Below are 18,978 nucleotides of genomic sequence, written 5' to 3'. Positions count from 1 at the left end.
TTGCCTTCTGTGGTCCATATGGAGTTTCCTATTCTGCATAGACCGAGTTTCCTCACTGTAAAATGAAGTTACACAATACTTGGGTCCCATTAGTGTGGATGCCTCTGGGGAACAATGGCAACTGCCAGCGTCGGGGATTTTGGTTAGCTAGGGAGAGAAAAAGGGAGTGGTGAGCTGACCTGTGGTGATACTGGGACTAGACTTGGTGTCTTGGTTTCCTGTTTCAGCTGGTAGCTGGAAATTCCCCATAGGTAGTCATTTCTCAGGCCCCAGGGGTTTATGAGCACAGTCGGGAAGGAGGGATCTGGTGGTGCTGATATACTCACAGACCTGAGAGTCACCGTGATCTCCTGCTGGGCTTCATTTTAAAGAGGACTTCAAGCCTTTGCTGTGAACAGAGTTTGCAAAGACAGTCTGGTCTTCTAGAGAGGTCAGAGATGTGAGTTGTTCCAGATGTGAATGGGCCTTCCCTTCTAGAGGATGGTAGGAGGCAGTGCTGGGCAGGCAGCACTCCCCACAGGACAAGGTTACACCTCCCCTCTATGAGAAGCCCCCAATTTTGGCATCCTCCACCTTGCCTCATGTACCACACAGTAGTAATATTTGAAATCCCATTGCCTATGGATCAGAAATGATGGCTCCTTTACTCTTCAGTTTGCTCACTCCTCCTTGCTGTGTCTGGAACCTGGCCAAGGCTGTGCAGGTAGCCCTGCCACGTGCTCCCACTTCATGGTATGGCGAGCCAGTGTATGAGCTGACCTGAGGGGTACTAGGACTCCAAGACTTGGTTGGTGTCTTGGTTCCCTGTTTCAGCTTGTGGCAGGAAATTCCCCATGGGTAGCCACCCTCTGGTAGGGAAGAGTCACCAGGTCTTTCCCTATACACACTAGCTCTTGAGTTAGTGCCATCCCACTTGGAACTCTGTGGATCCAGTCAGAGGAATGCAGGAGGCCTGCCTGGAGTTGAACCCTGGTGAGCTGTCCCAGTGCCATAGCTCAATACTTTTTGGCTCAGGTCTGTTAGAGCAGCTAAGGAGCATTCAGAGTTCTGTGAGTCTCCTGGTTCTATGAGTGATGGGGGGGGTTTCAGGGTCTCCAAAGATGGAAGGCCTTGTACCCTGAGCTAAGTTAGGAAGTCTTGCTGACAGTCCCCAGCCCTAGAGGCACTGGCAGGAAAGCACTCATTGTACCTTCACCTCCCATAGTCTCCTAGAGCCAAATCTAAGCATAAAAGGGAATAGTTACTAGTAGAGAGAGGGGTGTCATTCACCATGTCTGGATCTCAGCAGTGCCAGACCTGGTGTTTTCTGCCTGGCTTGCCTCTTCCCAGACTCACAGTGAATTGAGCTGCAGGTGTCATGAGTTTGCCTAGCAGGAATTGAGTCAGCACAGGCTGGGCCTAATAGGGAATGAAACTGAGGGCCTTTTTTGAGCCCTTGGATCTTGTTTATAGGTATGTCCCCACCTAAATACTCAGAACAAGTCTTGGGGTGTTACCTTCCCATTACCATGATAAAATGCCCAGCACAATCAGTTTAACAGTAGGAAAGATTGTCACACACACACACACCCCTTAGGTTTGCCACATTGAAGTAGGAGCATGTGGCAGAGCATGATCATCTCATGGCAACCAGGAAGAAGGGTGATAGTAGGACAAAGAACCTCCTAAGGTCTCCTTAGATGCCCTAAGGCATGCACCCATTGGCCTGACTTTGCCCTCTACACTCTTCCTCAGTGCTCTATCGTAAATATTCATGTTCCTTCTGGGCCTGTGATGGTACCTTGACACACCTTTGTGTGGCTTCCACAGAGATGCCACCTGCTTCCTTAGTGCCCCTGCTGGCCACTGCAAATATGCCTCTTCATTGGAACCACTGTACACAGGCAGGCACTACCACACTGGATGCCCAGCAATGCAAATGAATGGGCAGAGCCTGTCACTGATGGGGAGAAGAGGGGAGGCAAGCTTGGCCGTACTGCTTGTTAAGGTAATACAGGCTGACCTGTGTCTATCCAGGCAGCACTGTGTGCAAGTGCGTGGCTCAGGCCTGGTGCTGGGGCTCTCCTGGTGGGAAAACCATTTGGCAGGGTGCTTGGGAATATTTGGGCACTGGGAATGAATCCCAAAGAGAGAAAAGAACTAGGCTATTTTTGACAGCAGCAGGTTGAAAATGGCCCTCAGGCCTGCAACTAGGACTTTGAGCTACAGACCTGCTCTGAAGCTGTCTTTCAGAGCAGTGCCAAGAGCTCCCCAGGCAGTCAGAACAGCATTCAGGAGATGAGTGGGTGGGTATGGACATGCAGGTGAGAGGAACAACCAAGAAAAGACAGGGTGTCTGTTATGGTGGTGGTAGTGGATTAGCCTTAACAGCTTTGTCCTAGTGGTAGAGCACCTGAGCCTACCTGCCAGCCCACATCACTTCTTCCAGCTCTTCCTTGCTTTTTTTTACCTAGGCAGGTTAGCTCACCTTAACTCACTCACTGCTTTGATGGTTGGTCTACTTACACTGGCTCCAGCAGTGTGGACCTTGTTAAGTGTGGCAGGCAGTTTCTTAGGTGAATGATGAACACAGAGGACATGGCATTTCCCTCAGGGCCTCCTGGAAGCCCACACTGATAAAGTGGCCCCTTAGGCAAGGCCCTTAGACATTGATCCATATAACCCCAGAAGGCATTATGGCTGGTCTGTGGCTGTGTGTGTGTGTGTGTGTGTGTGTGTGTGTGTGTGTGTGTGTGTGTGTTTTCCTATGCACCAACCCAGTATCTGGTTCCCCTAGGTGTTCTGCCCCCCTCCTCTAGTCTGGGAGCAGAATGGTTTCTGTCCTAGGACAAGGACACTCTGTGCTGCCAGGCCACTGGGGCTTGGGCAAATTCTTTTCAGCAAGGACTGCTGGGTCAGGAGTATGTGGGGACCCAGGGCTCTAAATATACCAGAGTGAGGTCACTAGATGGAGATGAAGCCATGGAGTAAGCTCAGGAGCCCAGTGGCACCAAGATCCCAGGCCAGGGAACACTTGACTTTATCTTCTCTTAGGAATGATCTCCTCATTGCACACTCTTTGCATGGAATCCCTGCCCATCCCATTTCAGAGGTGAGTATAAGAGCCATGTATCTAGGTAGGCCACCCACCCATGGGGCAGCAGGACCAGTGTTGTAATCTGGATGTGTTTACAGCCCCAGCCCCAGAGGAAACATCACATGTGGAAGGCCTTTGTTCCCAAGGAGGGACCTGCCTGTTGACAGAGGGATGGCTTAGTGAAAGCTGTGGGACAGTACAAGGGCTGCTGACTGCTCTCTTCTCAGTACAGCTTCTCTCCCAGGAGGCAGAGCCCTGAAGCAAAGGAGACATGGTGACTGCCTTCAGTTGGAAATGGGCAGACTAGAAAAGCTGGGGAATACCCATGGCCTATAGGCTATCTACCTCCTGGTCTGGCTGGGAACCAACCTAGGCCTGGTACCTTACCTGACAAGACATGGCTAAGATGTGGACTAGAGACAGGAACAATTCTGGGCTATACATGATCAGGATTCTGGGGCTGGTATTGAAGGTAGGAGGAGGGCTGGGAGCACAGGGACATGTTGTACTCCTGAAGCTAGGAGCAGCATTTTAGAACCTGGACTTGAATTCTGTTGGTATCTCTATGAGTATGGATCATCCCCAAGAACCTCCAGTAAGGAGGCAGCTCTCTGGCCCTAGGCTGTGGGTGGGCGAGACAATCAAAACATGAAGGGATTCAGCCAACATAGATCAGTGCAGCAGCAGGAAACCTGAAGGTTGATCTTCTGGTCACTGGGTTACTTGTGATATGTCATATGGAACAACCTCCTGGGGGCTACTAGCTGACACCTCCTCCCAAGTGCTGGAGCTGGGCAGTTCCTCATGAACAGTCGGTAGGGTTGCAGGCTATTTTTCCATGTTACCCAGTGTGGCAGGTGATATCATACCCTGTTGACATGTGGCACAAGGATAAAGAGGACTTAGGCCTATGGCCAACCAGCTTTGTTGGTATTCTGTCTAAACTCCACCCCCCACCCCACAGTTCCTGATTGCTTGTCTACCTAGAACCTGCAGCGCCATGGTACTCTGCCCTGTGCTCTGAACTCCTCAGGAACATCTATCATCCCACAACTGCAGATCCTCTCTTGCACCCATTTTGGAGCTTCCATGTTTCTGTCTGAGCCGGGCGTGGTGGCACACGCCTTTAATCTCAGCACTCAGGAGGCAGAGGCAGGTGGATTTCTAAGTTCGAGGCCAGCCTGGTCTACAAAGTGAGTTCCAGGACAGCCAGGGCTACACAGAGAAACCCTGTCTTGAAAAACCAAAAAAAAAACAAAAAAAAAACAAACATGTTTGTGTCTGGGGTTCACTGAAGTAGTTTCCCATGTACATGTGTATGGAATACATATGTGCACATGCATAAAGGGCAGCTCAGGTTGGTGCAGGGAGTCATCACTCACTCCCCCGCCTGGCCACTGAGACAGGGTCTCAGACCTGGAGCTCACCAGTGTGGCTAGTCTCACTAGCCACATACATCTTATAGTCTGTGACATCTTGCTTTGTCCCTTTTGCTCTGGAAGCTCTTCACACACACACACACACACACACCCCACTCATGTTTTGCTACTGTGTGTGGCTGTGCTGCTGGATGTCCAGTCACATCAGTCATAGCTTTTTATTCCTACTCTTTCCAGAATGACAATCCTGGCACCTGCCCAGTGAGTTTGTTTTGACTAAAGAAGTCAGTGATACATGGAAAGGCTGGCTTAGAGTGGGATCCCAAACATGAGCCTGTGGATCATTAGCTTCCTGTCACCATGAAGCGCAGCACTAGTCCTCACCCTGCTTGTTGTGCACAGAGCCTCTTAGTGTCTCAGGCCTTCTCTTCACCTGGTTTCATAGGGCTGCATTATTGCTCAGGTGATGTCATCAGGTTCACTGGTTTATTGTGCCTATCTTTCCTTTTCTCTGAGGCCTTGTGTTTTTTTGTTTGTTGGTTGGTTGGTTTTTCGAGACAGGGTTTCTCTGTGTAGCCCTGGCTGTCCTGGAACTCACTCTGTAGACCAGACTGGCCTCGAACTCAGAAATCCGCCTGCCTCTGCCTCCCAAGTGCTGGGATTAAAGGCGTGCACCACCACACCCAGTGAGGCCTTGTGTTTTATGTGGTAAGCCCTTTAGCCTAAGGGCCTCACAGCAGAGCACCCTGATGGCAGTGGGTGTGCGTGCATGTGGGTAATGCTGAACCCTTGGGATGGGTAATCGGGGTTTTGGTGGTGCCTAGGTGCTGGTATCTTGCCCTAGGCTGCTGGGCCTTCCATGGGAGAAGGCAGAGCCCTGAGCTGATGCATGGTTCTTTTTCTTCAGATCCGGAACATGGTGGCAGTGTTGGAAGTGATCTCCAGTCTGGAGAGATACCCCATCACCAAAGAGGCACTGGAGGTGAGAGCCCTTGCCCCTACCCTGGGCGGAATGGGAGGTAAAGGTGGCCCCAGACAGCTTTTCTTCCTATGGCTTAGGCTCTTACTCAACTCTCCGAGAATGGAGGCTTCTAATCTCACAGCTGGGCTCCTTCCTGAAGTGTGCTTTAGACAACTGGTTAGTGGCATTGCCCTCTCTCTGGGTAGGAAGTCAGGCTGTATAATGTGCTCACCCAGACATCCTGGTAGAGCAGCAGCCTTGTGATCTTGATGGCACAGATTCTACAGGTACCTGGAACCAGTAGACCTGTTTCTGAGAAAGCCATTGAGTCCCAGATCTAGAGATTAATGCTGCCACAGTGCTGGACATACCCAAGCTATATCCAAGAAGCTGTCCCCCTATAAAAGTATGTCATTCTCTCGGTTGTAGGAGACACGACTAGGGAAGCTCATCAATGATGTCCGCAAGAAAACCAAGAATGAGGAGCTGGCCAAGCGGGCCAAGAGGCTGCTGCGAAGCTGGCAGAAGCTCATCGAGCCTGTACACCAGAACGAAGTAGCACTACGGGCACTGGCAGGAGCTGCAGGGTCTGCCAATGGGGGTGCACACAACTGCCGGCCAGAGATGGGAGTGGCTGGTGCACCCAAGAGCATCCATGACCTGAAGAATCGCAACGACATCCATAGGCTCCCTGGGCAGCGGCTAGATAGGCTGGGCAGCCGTAAGCGCAAGGGGGACCAGCGTGACCTAGGCCTCCCAGGGCCACCCCACAAAGTTTCCAAAGGCAGTCCTGACCCTCTGGTTCCCAGTGCATCCCCTCTCCCCACCAATGGGATTAGCGGGAGCCCAGAGAGCTTACCCAGCCCCCTGGATGGCAGTGGGCACTTGGGCCCTGATGGCAGCCGCCTGGAGCCCAGCGATAACGAGAAGCACAGCACCAAGATTCCCGTGAACGCCGTGCGGCCGCGCCCCAGCTCTCCCTGCTTGGGCAAACCTCCGGTTCCCTGCCTGCAGACCAAGGCTGCACAGCTGCAGCAGTTGGACAGGGCAGATGAGTCCCCGGGCCCTCCCTATCCCAGGGGGTCCTCTCGCTGCTCCTTCAGTCCCCGGAACTCACGGCACGAAGGCTCCTTTGCGCGGCATCGGAGCTCTTACATACCCAAGGGCCCGGCGTCCAGCCCCTCCCCATGGCCCCAGCCACTGGACAACACACAGGTACCATCCCCACTCCCGTTGGCCCAGCCACCCACGCCCCCTGTGCGCCGTCAGGAGCTGCTAACTAATGCTGAGAGCCCTGTGCACTGGCCAGAGCATGCCGAGGGCCACCCACGGCTAACAGGGCCAGCCTGCAGGGCTGGATTTTCTCCAGATTCCTCCAAGGCGGACAGTGATGCTACCTCTTCGGGTGGCTTGGACAACAAAAAGAAAAAGAGGTACCGACCTCGAGACTACACAGTGAACTTGGACGGGCAGGTGGCTGAGGCCGGTGTCAAACCTGTGCGGTTAAAAGAGCGGAAGCTCACCTTTGACCCCATGACAAGACAGATCAGGCCTCTGACCCAGAAAGAGCCGGTGCGGGCTGACAGCCCAGTACCCACAGAGCAGCTGCCTAGGACAGAGCTGGAGCAGCAGGAGGTCAAGGCCAGCCTCCAGAGCCCTTTTGAGCAGACGAACTGGAAGGAGCTATCACGTAATGAGATCATACAGTCCTACCTGAGCCGCCAGAGCAGCTTGCTGTCCTCCTCAGGCGCACAGACCCCAGGTGCGCACCACTTTATGGCTGAATACCTGAAGCAGGAGGAGAGCAGTCGGCAAGGGGCCCGGCAGCCCCATGTACTGCTGCCACTGCCCACACCCACTGACCTACCAGGGCTCACACGTGAGGTCACACAGGATGATCTGGACAGAATCCAGGCCCAGCAATGGCCAGGGGTTAACGGGTGTGAAGACACACAGGGTAATTGGTATGACTGGACGCAGTGTATATCGCTAGACCCTCATGGTGACGATGGGCGCTTGAACATTCTGCCTTATGTCTGCTTGGACTGAGCACCTGACCTGGCCATCATGTGCATTCCCACCTCGCAAGGGTTAGGCTGGCCAGCTGAGAAGGTGAGCATGAGGCTCGCTCTCCACCATCCTTTTGTGAAATGCTGCTACCAGTTTACTAACGATTGCAAAGGAAGGGCCGCTCTGGGGAGGGGCAGATAGATGGCTGAACTCTATAGTAAGCCAGCTATAAAGCGTTAGTCCCCATCCCAGAAAAGGTGCAGAGCCACTCTAAGCACCAAAGGCAGGGACCTCAGCAGCAGGCAGGCACAGGATCCCTGTGGAAGAGGTTACCTTAACAGCAACAGATACACATCTCTTCTCTGCATCTCCTTGCTCTCTGGCCCAGGTATCTCTGAGGCACAGGCTACTCTCGAGCCAGTGGTTTCTTTGTCCCCCTCGTGTTGTGCGCTGGAAGCTTCTCTGCTGTGGTGAACCCTGGTGTTGTGTGGGTGGGCCAGCCTCACCCACACTGCACAGTCGTCTGCCCATTTGTATATGGTTTCAGTTCAGTCCCAGTTCTTAAAAGAAATGCTGCAGAAACTTGAGTTTTCTCATTTATTTCATCCTCTTTTTCCCCTAACACCAGCCAAATAACTTTTCCTTCCCTTCTTTCCTTTTCTGCACAACTCTAGAAAATGCCATCTTTCTAAAGTCTTTAACCCACAAAGTTCCCGAGGGTGCTACTGGTGTGAGTTGCCCTGGTGGGCTAGGGAAGAGTGGTCTGTTTGCTGGAAACACTCATAACCATTCCTTTAGATTCGTTTGCCTTATGGTCATAAACGCGATTTGCAAAAACAAGGAGCCTTAGTGAATGTACAGTACCTAGACTTCTGTGTTCGCGCAGAAGGGAGCAACTTTGCTATTTGGTCCAGTAAGTGGACAACTTGTGATATAAATGTGGAAATAAAAAAATATTTGCACAAACCAGTTTTGGAATCATTTCTCATGTGCACATGTATAGCTAAATCTGGCCTTTCCTACATTCCACCAGGGGGAAGTTCCTGGAGCCCACATCCATACCTACTGTGCCAGCCTTGGTGACATCCCTTTAGCTTTATTTTGTAGCGGCAGGCAGGGCCTCTCTATCTGCTTTTCATTGATTCATGGTCAACCACATCCCCTTGGTCACCCACCCAGAGGAGTCTCTTAGTGACATGGTGTACACCTTCCCTGCCCACCGGGGACATTGCATGGCCCAGATGTACAGAACTATTTTCTGGTCCCAGCCCTGGGCTAGCAGCTGCAGGCTGCCCACTAAGATGTCACCTCCATTATAATGATCTACCCCCTCCCTCCCTCCCACACACTCAATAAGCCAAGATTAGGTGTCTAGTATTTTTTTCACTCTTACCCATATCTGCTTAATTTCACAGATAAGTTAATAGTTATTCATAAAACAGCAGCTTCATAGAATATACCAGAGCCAACCCAGAGTCCGTTTCAGAGCCAGTAGGAATTTCTGAGGTTTGTTGCAGAATGGCCCCGCTCCCATTACAGGGCCATTTGAGGAGGTGGCCCTGAGCCAGTGTTCACTCCTGAGTACATGTACCTGTTGTGAAATGAAAAGGCTTCCACAGAGTTGCCAGGGCCAAATCCAATATGAAATAAAAGCAACCAAAACACATCAGTGGGGCCATCTGACATTGCTCTGTCCAAAAATCCTAATTCCTCTTGTATTTAGTTTGTGACAAAGGCCTTAGGGTACAAAGCTCAGCGACCTGTAACCAAAATTCCTGCTTTGGGAGGGACTAAGCCATTTTCTACTCAGATCCCAACCCGCAAGGACTGCCACATGTGTGCCACATGTATCCAGCAAACCCCAGGGTACAACACTGTTTACCTTCAAGAACTGGTGAGTAGCTCCGCATGGTGCTCGGAAGGCGGAGGTGGAGGCAGGCAAATCTCTTGAGTTCGAGGTCAGCCTAATCTACAAATCGAGTACGACAACCAGGGATCTGTTACAGAGAAAAACCAAAACATAGGTGAGGAAGAAAGACACCCTAGCATTCAAGGAGACGCTGTAAAGAATATTGAGGTTGGCGAGATGGCTCAGCAGATAAACGCTTGCTGCCAGAGTTAGTTTGGTTCCCTGGATGCACATGGTAGAAAAGAAACAACAGGCTCAACTCATCTGACCTCATATATGTGTACACACACTCGTGCCCGCCTCCATAAATGAGTACATTATTTTAAGGAGCGCGAACAACTATTCTCCCAAACACTTAAAAGCACATGATCTTGGGAATCGAGGTTTGTAAGTATAAGGTCACGGTGCTGAAGTCTAGTCCTGCCTCTGTGGTTTTGCCCGGCATCGTACCGGTCAGCAGAGCTCTTTAGACACTGTCGCAGGAGGCGCTTAACCCTGGATTTCTCTCGGTTGGTCTGTGAGGGGAAATTGACACCTACCGCACACCTACCGCACAGCTTCCGAGGATCCGGTTTACCGCAATCGGTTTCTTTTCTTCTAAAAGATCTTAGCCCCAGGCACGCGACTTCCACGGCCTCAAGTGGGCGGGCCCGCGTCGCCCGGCACCTCTCACGGAGTCCTGGCAGTCACCGGAGAGAACAGAACGCGCTTGGCCCGCCTTCCGGGCTCGGCCCCGCCCCCTTCCGGAAAGCGTTCAAGTGAGGGTGGGGCCCTCGCCGACGACGTGGTGCGGGCGCGTCGGTGGACGCGCTACGATGACGTATGGGGCGGTGGCCAATGGCGAGCGGCGATGACGTAATGCTCAGGGGCCAATGGTGAGCGGCGTCCGCAGGCGCGCCCTCCAGGGCTGTCCCGCCCCTTGCCCGCGTCCGGCGGTCGTCCGGCGGGAAGGGGCGGCCGCTCGGGCAGGATGGCGGCGGCGGGAGCCGCGGGTCCCGGCGCGGGCGCAGGGGTCCCGGGCGCGGGCGGCGGCGGCGGCGGCGGGGCGCGCGAGGGTGCGCGGGTGGCGGTGCTGTGTCTACTATGGTACGCGCTGAGCGCGGGCGGTAACGTGGTCAACAAGGTGATTTTGAGCGCCTTCCCGTTCCCGGTCACCGTGTCGCTGTGCCACATCCTAGCGCTGTGCGCGGGGCTGCCGCCGCTGCTGCGCGCCTGGCGCGTGCCGCCCGCGCCGCCCGTGTCGGGCCCCGGACCCGGCCCGCATCCGGCGTCCGGCCCGCTGCTGCCGCCGCGCTTCTATCCGCGTTACGTACTGCCGCTTGCCTTTGGCAAGTACTTCGCGTCGGTGTCGGCGCACGTCAGCATCTGGAAGGTGCCGGTCTCCTACGCGCACACCGGTAGGTGCTCACGCGGGCTTTGCGCGCTGTCTGGGGCTTCGAAGTGGAGGTACGAGTGCGCGGGCCGTCTGACCGAGACGCCGCCAAGGCGCGGCGGATTCTCAGGTTGGAAAAGGTCTGAGGAGTTTACCGAGCGCCTAGCAGAATTGACTCCAGCTATTGGGATCGAGAGGAAACCTTACAGAAGGAAGGTTCAGGATCGAGTGTGCAGGTTGCCAGGACTGCCCACTGAGTGCCTTTTCCTCTCTTGCAGTCAAGGCCACCATGCCCATCTGGGTGGTCCTCCTGTCCCGGATCATCATGAAGGAGAAACAGAGCACCAAGGTAATCCTGGCAGAAGCCCTGGGCTAGGCGGGATTCCCAGTAGCTGACCAGGTTGATGACGTGGTTGGACCGTGGCATCCTCCTGCTTCCTGTCAAATAAGGAAGTCAAGGTGTCAGCCTCCTGTGGCCGCACCTAGCATCCCGCACTCACCTTTCAGACAGCAGGTGTGTGTGTGAAGGGGGGATATCACCACGTAATCTCTTGCTTGTTGTCCCTGAGCGCCACACCCCTCTGGCGTCCACTGTTCTTTTCTGTTTTGATTCCGACTCTGGGATTGCTGGTAGGTGATATCTGTTTGGTTCCATTTTAGCAAGTCACCAACAAATTAAGTTGGTACAAGTTTTCCTTCTCTTATTTTTTTATGTTTATGTATGTGTGTACGTTGTGCCTTGCCATGTGTATGGAAGTCAGAGGACAGTTTTCACCTTGTAGATACCTGGGATCAGATTCAAGTTGTCAGGCCTGGTCGTGACGACCTTACCTGTAGAACTATCATGTCCTAGTATTCCTCTCACTAGACAGAATGGTTGGTAGGGGTTGTCTGGATCTGATGTGAAATGCTAGGCCAAAGGAGTTTGACAATGGCAGAATCTAGCCAGTTTATAGAAACTAAAACTTTACAAAGCCTGGCATGGTGCCATGGGTCTGTCTTCCCAGCACTTGAGCGGCAAAGGCAGGAGAATAAGGAGTTCTAGACACACACCACCTTTAACACAGCACTCTGGAGGCAGAGGCGGGAGGATCTCTGAGTTGGAGGTCAGCCTGGTCTACAGAGTGAGTTCCAGGACTCTGTAGAGAGACCCTGTCTCAAGATTAATTAATTAATTAATTAATTGGAAGAAAGAAGGGGCAAAAGAAAAAAAGGGTTGTAGCTCAGTGTGGAGCCTAAAGGCCCGGGGTTCAACCCCCATTTTGAACCAAGGAACCTTGGATTGTGATTATCTGAACATCAATCATATACTGCACCCAGAGCTCAAAACTGCCCGGAGAAGGTGCCAGGCCAGGGTATTTTCTGGCCTGGGGCTAAAGAGTAAGCTCACTGTGTCGTGTGCCATCTCACCTTGTACAAGTGCTCACTTTCCTGTGTCCTATAATTGATGCACCTGGATTAATGCAGAAACTGGGCCACCTCTGGCTGAGTTTTATTCTGAGGCCCAACTTTATCCTGGTGAGCCCTGTCTGCACTCTGCAGTCCCTGCCAGGATGATACCAGGTAGGACTAGCCTCCTGGGGGTGGGGGGTCAGAGTTGTTGGGGAGGCATCCAGGTATGTCACCTGATAGCACACCTTGTGTTTATCAGTTTTCCTGGTCACTGGGGATATTGTACCTAACTCAGGGCCTCACAAGTGCAGGACCTGGAGATCGGCCCTCTTGGGCAACTTGCCCTGCAAGGCAGATACTCAGTCTGGGAATCCCTGTTCTCCAGGGGAAGATGTAGGACAAACAAAGTGGGCTATGGCCAGGAGTGCAGGGCCAGGAATTCAAGTCCCAGTGGTCACTGCCCTTTTGCTCCTGAATGCTGCTTTGTTTGTCTCTATATTTATTGTTTTATGGGTGTGCAGCTACACACGGAGGTCAGAGGACAACTTGCACAAGTTGGTTCTCTCTTTCCACCAAGGAGTCCTGGAGATTAAACTCAATCTTTGAGGACTTTACCAGCTGCTGGGTCAACTAACTGGTCCTCTGATTGGGTTTTTGATACAAAATGTCACTGTGTAACCCAAACTGACCTAAGACTGGAAATCCTCTTGGTTTTTTGCCTTGTTGGGTTTTGTTTGTTTGGTGTTTGTTTGTTTGTTTGATACAGGATTTGAAATAACTCAGGCTAGCATCAGCCTTTTCCATTTATTTATCTGTTTTCCTGTATACATGTCAGTCTGTCTGTCTGTCTGTCTTTGCCTGTGTGTGGTGGTTAGAGGATAGCTCTCTTACCATGTGGGTCCTGGGCATCAAGCTCTGGTTGTTAGACTTAGTGGCAAGTGCCTTTATCTTTCAGCCATCTCACCAGCCCCAGACCTGAAACTCTTAGGAATCTTCCTGCCTCAGCTTTCCAAGTGCTAGAATGCTGGGCATGAAGCACCATGTGAGGTGCAGGCAGCATTTTCCAGGGTAGAAGGTGCAGTCCCCCAGGTGGGGTACGGGCCCTGAGCTTTCCTGTGGTTCTGAATGGTGGGTAGCCCCAGCCCACCTGAGCCCCTCTGACCTCCTGCAGGTATACCTGTCACTGGTCCCCATCATCAGCGGAGTCCTGCTAGCCACTGTCACAGAGCTGTCCTTCGACGTGTGGGGGCTGGTCAGCGCCCTGGCAGCCACGCTATGCTTCTCCCTTCAGAACATCTTCTCCAAAAAGGTGTGTTGGCCCTGTCCCTGGCGCAAGTCGCCTGAGGACGGTGGCTTCAAGCAGACTGGCCAGAGCAGACCTTCCTATGCCTACCGTCTGCCTGAGTCTCTATCCCTTGTTTTGTTTTGAAAACTAACCCTAAACCTAACCTACTCTGCTATTGCTTGTTTCTTTTCTTTAATAAGTTTTCTTGCTACATTTTATTTATATTCGAACTCTATGTGCAAGGGCACTTGCCTCACAGTGGTGGTCAGAGGGCAACTTACAGGAATAATGTGGGACCTTAACTGAGGTCATCATGCTTGGTGGGAAGTCTTTACAGGCCTTTACCCACTGACCCATCTCACTGACCCCTCCATATTATTTCCCACTAAACCTGGAACCCAACCTGTTTATGTCCCATGAGCCCCTTGCCTGCTGTCCCCACCACCAAGTGCTTGCATTACAAACATGATGCCATGGCCAGCTTCTATGTGGGTCCTTGTGCCTCCTTTCCCTTCCAGGGTCTTGCATATGCTGAGCCTGCTCACGAACTGAGTTGTGCTAATTGACCCTGTCTTGTCTGGCTATGCGCATTGGATGTTGCTATGTGGTGTCACCTCACTGCAGAGCTCTCAGTCATGACTAAGGCTCAGCACTACCTTCAGCACTGTGGGTTCACTTGTTGACAGTGTGACTTTTTCCACTTGTCATAAGAAATACAGGAAATATTTCCTATATTTCTTATGACATGTTGCTAAACATGCTGTTGTCTGGGGCATCCCCCTGCGGTAGGTCTGAAGTCCATGGTTTGGGAGTAGGATCTGTTTCTGGCATTGCCTGATAGTGCTCAGGCAGGCTAAACCAATCTAGATTGCATTCACAGGGATTTCAGCCAGGCATTAGCCCCTGCCTGTCATGAGCTTATTTGGGATGAAGACAGACCAGCTTGGGCTACAGAACAAGACCCTATTCCAAAAACAAATGGAAAAAAAGAAAGAGCGGGGTTGGGGTTTCAGAGTACCTGGGTTACTATACCCTCCCCAGCATGTTACTGGGTTGGTCCTGGTTTTTCTCTGTCTGCTTCTCATCCATAGGACAGAGCGCTTTGTCTAGGCATGGCTGTGTGTTCCTTTATAAGCAAGTCAGCTGGTCTGATGGCCTGAGCTCAGATGTCAGATTCCAGTCTTAGGTTGGGAACTGGAAACCCAGACCTTAATGCTGGAGTGTCAACAGCTCTAACAAGGCACTCTCCCATCAGGTGTTGAGGGACTCCAGGATCCACCACCTGCGGCTGCTCAACATCCTGGGCTGCCATGCCGTGTTCTTCATGATCCCCACATGGGTTCTGGTGGACCTCTCCACCTTCCTGGTCAGCAGTGACCTGGTAAGTTGGGACTGCGGAGACAGGGTGTGCTTTTGCCAGCTCCTTCAGCATGTGCTCGGTTGGAAGCTGTAGCCCGCTTGTCTGTCCTGAGGCATTCTTGGGCATCTGTGCCAGTCTATTTTCTGTTCCTGTAACAGGGTACCTGAGACCTAAGTCCTGACCTGAGTTATAAGAAAGTGGAAATCTTTAGCTCTCAGTTCTGGAAAACAAATGTCCAGCGCAAAGAGTGGGTTTTCCTGGGGTTCCTGTCATAAAACGTGACCATGACAGGAGCATATGTGGGAGGGAGAAGTTGGTCTCTGAGTATCAGTCTGAGAGCCGGGGCCCCTGCTGCCCTCTGTCAATCAGCTTTCAGGCACTACGATTATCATTATAGTGCCTGAGGTTATTGGTTTGGGGAGAGGAAATGTTTATTTTGGCTCAGGGTTTCTGTCTTTATGTGCTTGGTCCTGTAGTGGGAGTGCATAGGTGACAGTGTCACTAAAGACTGGTGGAGCAGCTGTCTAGAATAGAGCTTCATTTCAGCATTTAGTCTCTTTTTTTTTTTTTTTTTTTCTTAAGATTTATTTATTTATTATATGTAAGTACACTGTAGCTGTCTTCAGACACTCCAGAAGAGGGAGTCAGATCTCATTAAGGATGGTTGTAAGTCACCATGTGGTTGCTGGGATTTGAACTCTACACCTTTGGAAGAGCAGTCGGGTGCTCTTACCTGTTGAGCCATCTCACCAGCCCGCATTTAGTCTCCTTAATTCAACAATCTGAATCTAAGTGGGCTGAAACCCTAAATCCTGTGAGCAGTTGTAGGAACTCAAGTTCTGGGAAGAAGAGGCTGGCCCTCTGCAGTCTTATACACAAGCACTTTACTCTTCAGTACATGTGCACACATGCATATTCATGTGTGTACACTCATAAGAACACACACACACATACACACAGGCTTGCATGCGTGCATGTTCTTGCTAGTGTAGCACTGGTAAGTCTGGATGTAACTGTCCTCCAGGGCCTATGTGTGGGCCCTCCCCCCCCAAAAAAAAGAAGTTGGTGGTGGTAGGACCTGGTGGAGGTACAACTTAGGAGGAAGTAAGGAATTGGGACATGTCCTTGGAGGGGACCTCTCTCTTCCTGTTTTACTCTGCTTCTGCTTCCTGTTGATGAAATCACCTCTGCTAAAAGAGCTTTTTGCCAAATCCAAGCAGTTTAGGCCATATGGTCCTGAACTGCATCTCTAAAACTGTGATTTATGGTCCTGAACAGCATCTCTAGAACTGTGATTTATGGTCCTGAACTGCATCTCTAGAATTGTGATTTATAGTCCTGAACTGCATCTCTGGAACTGTGATTTGGGGCTACTGATGATAGGACAGCACTTGCCCTGGTCCCACAAGGTCCAAGCTCCACTCAGCACCACACACACAGAAGACAAGATGAGGGTCAGGAATTCAGTCATTTTTGGCTACACAGTAAGTTTGAAGACAGTCTGGTCTACATGAGACCCTGTTTCCAAAGAGAGATGACTGTCACAGTCACAGGACATGCCTGGCAGAGTGGCACCATTTAGCCCAGCTCTGTGTGGAGGTGCTAGGAATGGTGAGAGGATGCATGGGTGACACAGGAACCCTGAGAGGAAACCCTGAAAGTACACAGGGGATTTGAAGGAACTTGGGAATCCAGGGAATGGCTGGGCAGGGGGGTGTAGGTAGAAAGCTGAAGTTGTTTTTTTTTTGCCAGGGCGGGGCTCCCAGGAGCAGAGCAGCATCCCAGGTGACCCCAGCCAGCCTCTGTCCAGCACCTTGGATATTTCCAGCAACTTGAATATGACAATTCCCATCCCTTAGGAAGCACTGGGTTGCTTTGTTACAGGAACAGAAAGTGTGCCCATTTTCTGCTCTGTGAAGTTTTCTTTCCCTTACCCTTGGGGTGGGTGGGTGTGTGTGTGTGTGTGTGTGTGTGTGTGTGTGTATTTGCGAGCGTGTACACCAGCAGTATGCAGATGGAGAACAGAATCCAGCCTCCTGCATCTCCCTCAGTAGCTCCCCCTTGTCTTTTTGAAGTAGGATCTCACTAACTGCCTAGGATGGCTGCCATGCCCTCTTTAAGATCTGTCAATTTCTGTCACCCAAGCTTCCTGCCTCTAGCAATAAGCTTTGCATACATGCAGCTGCACCCACATTTTTTTCACATGGGTGCTGAGGCTTTACTGGTCAGCTCCACCTTTGGTGCTTTTGAGACAGGATCTACACCCTGTAATAGGTGGCCTAGGGTGTCTTCAGACTCCTGACCCCCTGCCTCCACCTCCTGAGTACTGGAGTACAATGTGTCCTCCATGCTGGGATTGGAAGCTCAATATGATTTGGTAGACTCTGTGGGTCATCCTTTTGAGTCTTCCTCCAAGATCCTTCCCTTGGTGGCCAGCTGATATGCCTGTTAACCACCATGTCTAGCAAAGAGCCAGCTGGGACGTGTGGCTTCCACAGGATGACTGAGGACTGGCAGTAGTCCAGGAGGATGGGTGAGATCTGAGGAAGCTGATACCTAGGGCCTCCCAGTGTCCTAGCTGGGCCTTTGTGTTCTCCTGATACTGTCTTGAGGACAGGTGTGCTCTGGAGCTGTGTTTCACTCTCTAGAATCCCTGCCCACCACTGATACTTCTCAAAGAAGATGGCAGTAGTTGATAATGTCACCCATATCCTTGGCTATGTCTGGTTTGATGTTTTCACTTCTGTTTTGTGTGGGGTTTGGGGCTGAAACCCTTGGCTTCATGCATGCTCAGAATGCTCCGCCACCAAGCTGTGGAGATGGCTCAGTGGGGAAAGTGTTTGTTGTGCAGTTGTGAGGACAGAGTTTAGACACTAGGAGGCAAGGGTGAGACCCCCGCAACACACTGTACCCTGCCACACAAACATTTTTGATTGCCTTTTTAAGAAAAAGTATTACATATATGTTTGGGTATTTTACCAGCATGTATGTACACATGTAACGTGTGCCTGGGTACCCTCAAAAGTCAAGAGAGGCCATTGGGTCCACTGAGGCTGGATCTCCCAGGTGGGTGCTGGGCATCTAACCCAGATTCTCTGGGAAAGCAGCCAGTGTTCTTACCTGCTGAACCGTCTCTGCAACCCTTTGGTGGCTTGTTTTGCATCTCTGACTTGAGAGATAGTACTCGACCACCGCATCATGCAGTGGTGTAGTTAGGAGGGTTAGAGGTCATGTGTATAAAGCATGAGCTGCTGAAATGGCTCTGAGGGTAAAAGTGCCTGTTGCCAAATCTGTCGCCCACCAGTTTGAGGCCAGACAGGACTGCATGAAACTCTGTTTCAAAAAAAACCAAAAGTAACTACCTGCTGCCCATGGTAATAATCTGCCTGAGTATAGATGTGCCCCTCCCACACTGATGCTCCCTATCCATCTTCACAGGCCTATGTGTCTCAGTGGCCCTGGACGCTGCTGCTCTTGGCAGTTAGTGGCTTCTGCAACTTTGCACAGAATGTTATTGCCTTCAGCATTCTCAACCTCATCAGCCCACTTAGCTACTCAGTGGCCAACGCCACCAAGAGGATCATGGTCATCACTGTGTCCCTCATTATGCTACGCAACCCAGTGACCAGCACCAATGTGTTGGGCATGATGACCGCCATTCTGGGCGTCTTCCTGTACAACAAGGTGAGCATTGGGTGCTACCGTCCCCTAGCAGGCACAGCCTCGGGACAAGGGGCCAAGGGAAAGAGAGGGGAGGGATTTCTAGCTGTAGGTCCCAAGGGTGCCTTACACGGTGCGTGGGTTGTACGTGCTAGACAGAACAGTGTAGCAGTAGGCGTCTAAGCACAGGCCTTCTAGAATTCACTATCCTCCTGCCTCTACACCCTGATCTCTAGGGCAATTGGTGCAGAGGCCAGAAGCCTTCTTTGTGTCTTTCTTGTTTTAGAGCAGTCTTGTGTAACCCAGAGTGGCCTTCAGCTTCTGACCCCCTGCTCCACCTCCCTTGGAGTAGAATGACAGGTGTCTGTACCTGGATCTGTACCCTGGTTTATGCAGTGCTGGAGATTGAGCCTAGAGCATATGTCTTGTAGACAAGCATTCTACTACAGAAGCATCCCTAATCCTTGGTTTTGGGGTGACCTTTTTGTTGCTGGTGTTCTCCCTTCCCCTTCCCCTTCCCCTTCCCCTTCGTCCCCTTCCCCTTTCTCTTCCTCCCCTTCCCCTTCCTCCCCTT

The 18,978-nt window shown here is 51.7% G+C and overlaps 2 protein-coding genes across 2 annotated transcripts in view; both read left to right on the top strand.

Moving 5' to 3' along the window:
• Nucleotides 1-8,392, top strand: part of Med26 (mediator complex subunit 26) — a 48,006-nt gene extending 39,614 nt beyond the window's left edge. Inside the window, exons 2-3 of the mRNA XM_021219064.1 lie at nt 5,363-5,437; nt 5,846-8,392. Coding sequence (XP_021074723.1) covers nt 5,363-5,437; nt 5,846-7,465 — 1,695 coding nt within the window. The 3' untranslated portion in view covers nt 7,466-8,392. The remainder of the gene's footprint in view (nt 1-5,362; nt 5,438-5,845) is intronic.
• Nucleotides 8,393-10,305: 1,913 nt separating this feature from the next.
• The window catches only part of Slc35e1 (solute carrier family 35 member E1), a 12,266-nt gene continuing 3,593 nt past the window's right edge, over nt 10,306-18,978 (top strand). The window contains exons 1-5 of the mRNA XM_021219069.2: nt 10,306-10,732; nt 10,986-11,056; nt 13,271-13,408; nt 14,640-14,765; nt 18,183-18,428. Of these exons, the coding sequence (XP_021074728.1) occupies nt 10,306-10,732; nt 10,986-11,056; nt 13,271-13,408; nt 14,640-14,765; nt 18,183-18,428 (1,008 nt within the window). The remainder of the gene's footprint in view (nt 10,733-10,985; nt 11,057-13,270; nt 13,409-14,639; nt 14,766-18,182; nt 18,429-18,978) is intronic.

This window comes from Mus pahari, chromosome 19 (genome assembly GCF_900095145.1).
Source record: "Mus pahari chromosome 19, PAHARI_EIJ_v1.1, whole genome shotgun sequence".
Taxonomy (NCBI): Eukaryota; Metazoa; Chordata; class Mammalia; order Rodentia; family Muridae; genus Mus; species Mus pahari.
Note: the sequence above shows the minus strand (reverse complement) of the source record. Positions and strands in the feature narration are given on the sequence as shown.